The sequence below is a fragment of the Vespa velutina genome, chromosome 6 (genome assembly GCF_912470025.1).
Source record: "Vespa velutina chromosome 6, iVesVel2.1, whole genome shotgun sequence".
Taxonomy (NCBI): domain Eukaryota; kingdom Metazoa; phylum Arthropoda; class Insecta; order Hymenoptera; family Vespidae; genus Vespa; species Vespa velutina.
This window is the reverse complement of record NC_062193.1, coordinates 3,064,799-3,067,298: the sequence shown is the minus strand read 5'-3', so window position 1 is coordinate 3,067,298 and position 2,500 is coordinate 3,064,799. Positions and strand designations below refer to the sequence as shown.

At 37.9% G+C, this 2,500-nt stretch overlaps 1 protein-coding gene across 1 annotated transcript in view; it reads left to right on the top strand.

Moving 5' to 3' along the window:
• The window catches only part of LOC124949766 (protein odd-skipped), a 13,850-nt gene that overhangs the window by 948 nt on the left and 10,402 nt on the right, over window positions 1-2,500 (top strand). The window contains exons 1-2 of the mRNA XM_047495433.1: window positions 1-1,391; window positions 1,730-2,500. The exon at window positions 1-1,391 is cut by the window's left edge and continues 948 nt beyond it; the exon at window positions 1,730-2,500 is cut by the window's right edge and continues 1,579 nt beyond it. Coding sequence (XP_047351389.1) covers window positions 802-1,391; window positions 1,730-2,087 — 948 coding nt within the window. The 5' untranslated portion in view covers window positions 1-801 and the 3' untranslated portion in view covers window positions 2,088-2,500. The remainder of the gene's footprint in view (window positions 1,392-1,729) is intronic.

The window sequence follows — 2,500 nt, the reverse complement described above, 5'->3', positions numbered from 1 at the left end:
CCTAAGATAAAGCGAAAGAGCAGGGATAGAGTTATCCTCTTTAGGAGTCGACAATTGAGTAAGAGAGAGAGAGAGAGAAAAAGAGAAAGAGAAAGAGAAAGAGATAGACGCAGGAGCACGGACGGGTAAGCGTCGCGACGCCCCGAGGGGCACCCAGAGCCAGAAGCTCCGCCCCTGTGGAAGTCGAGCGCCAACCGGACCGCAGAAGTTGAAGGTGCGGTAGGAGGGGCCACCGTGTCGCCTCCAAGGACAGGTAGTCGACGATGAAGCCGTACGACTTCCGCCACGCTCAACCAAACTTTAGTATCGCTTCGACCCTTGTACTAGAGAGACTTCTTATTTCTTCTCGTTTTATCAATTTTTTTCTGCTATTTATTCCGTCTCGTTCATCCGCTCTCTCTCACTTTCCGTCTTTCTCTTACACTCTCACCATCACTCTTTCTACATACGTCTTTCCCTTTTTCTGATTCTCTTGTATATTTGCATATATATATATATATATATATGTGTGTGTGTGTGTGTGTATGTATGTATCTATGTATGTATATGCATATACACACATAGAGTCGAAAGACAGTGCATACATATTAAGCTTGGTGTCACGTATAATTGGATGGACACTAACAATGTGACTTTCACTTGACTCTGAGAAAAAGAAAAACAATAAAAAAAATAAAGAGATATATCAGAGTGTAAGAGTGATTAATAGAAGAACGTAAGGATTTTCAATATTATTGTTAGAGAGAAAATACAAAGAGGAGATAAAGAGAAAAATTTACTTTGAAAAAATTGTTATCAATAATGGAAACTAAAATGGAACCTCTTACACCACCGCATACACCACCGTCGGTGGACAGATCGATGCAGCATCATCTTCAAATGACCTCTACAGTACCATCGCCCCGTTGGATCAGATCGCAACAGATGTCCGGTAGATTTGTTCATCATCATCAACAGCAGCAACAACAGCAACAGCACGTGCAGTCGACTCAGCAAAATATTGGTGGTTATCAAGCAACAACTTTTTTGGACAATTGGCTAAGAGGTGCAGCTTTGTTAGCTGTTAGAGGATGTTGTCCGCAAAATTCGCCTCATTATCATCATCATCATCATCATCATCATCATCCCCATCAACAACAACATCAACATCATCATCAAACTCATCAAGCTTTACATCCACCACTTCCGGTACAACCACCGGCGCCCTTTCTTACGCGAAAATTGCCTGGGCAGCGACCGAAGAAACAATTCATTTGTAAATTTTGTAATCGACAATTTACCAAGAGTTATAATTTATTGATACACGAACGTACGCACACTGACGAGAGACCGTACTCGTGCGATATTTGCGGGAAAGCATTCCGCAGACAGGATCATCTTAGGGATCATCGGTAAGTTTCTTGTCGGTTTTTATAATCTCCGATATCTCTTTTATATATAGATTATACACACCTGCACACACGCGCGTACACGCTCATACACACACACACATACATACATATATATATATATATATATATATATATATATATATATATATTTATATAATTTACAGATAATAAAAAAATTTTTATAAGGATCACTTCAATTATTAAAATAAAATATGTATTTGAAATTAATTTGTAGACATTAAAAATAAATCATATAACATTCAATTCTTATCGCGCAATGTAAGTCTTTTTTTCTCGATCTAACTCGAAGAAATTCTGTTTGAATTATTCGTCTATAGATATATACACAGCAAGGAGAAACCATTCAAATGTGCGGAATGCGGAAAAGGATTTTGTCAGAGCAGAACATTAGCAGTTCACAAGATTCTACATATGGAGGAATCGCCCCACAAATGTCCGGTCTGTGGGAAAAGTTTTAATCAGAAGAGCAATCTGAAGACACATCTGTTAACGCACACTGACGTTCCTCAGGATCTTAGGATCGAGAGCACAGTCTATGGAGATTCGAGAGTAACAAATTCAGCTACGACCGTTAGACAAATGGCTGAAAGAATAGGAACGCTTAGATCAAATCAAAGGAGCAGTACAGCGCCTCCGAAACTTGGATTTAGTATAGAAGATATAATGAGACGTTAAGATATACATACGTATATTATTATTCGTTAGATAATTACGTATCTTTCGTTTCTTCTTTTCGTTACGTTATGAAAGGAGATCGAGTTTATTTATCATTTCAGTGGTTTTTTTCTTTTTTTTTTTTTTTTTGAATTCATTAGACCGATCGAATTTGACATATACATGCGTACGAAGAGAAAAAGTATCACGTTGTACTCGTCGTCGTTTGTAAATAGATTCCTAATCGTATAGATAAAACGTATTCTGCATTTGTTCTTGTCTTGAATGTACAACTGTGTAGCGGGAAGCGGGAGGAGGTTAGAGCAGGCGGCAGAAGAGAGAATAAATGTTATATATGAATATATATGTTCACATATAAGTAGCAAGACAGTATTAATTGACAAACTAAAGATATTAGACAGTCGATACGATTT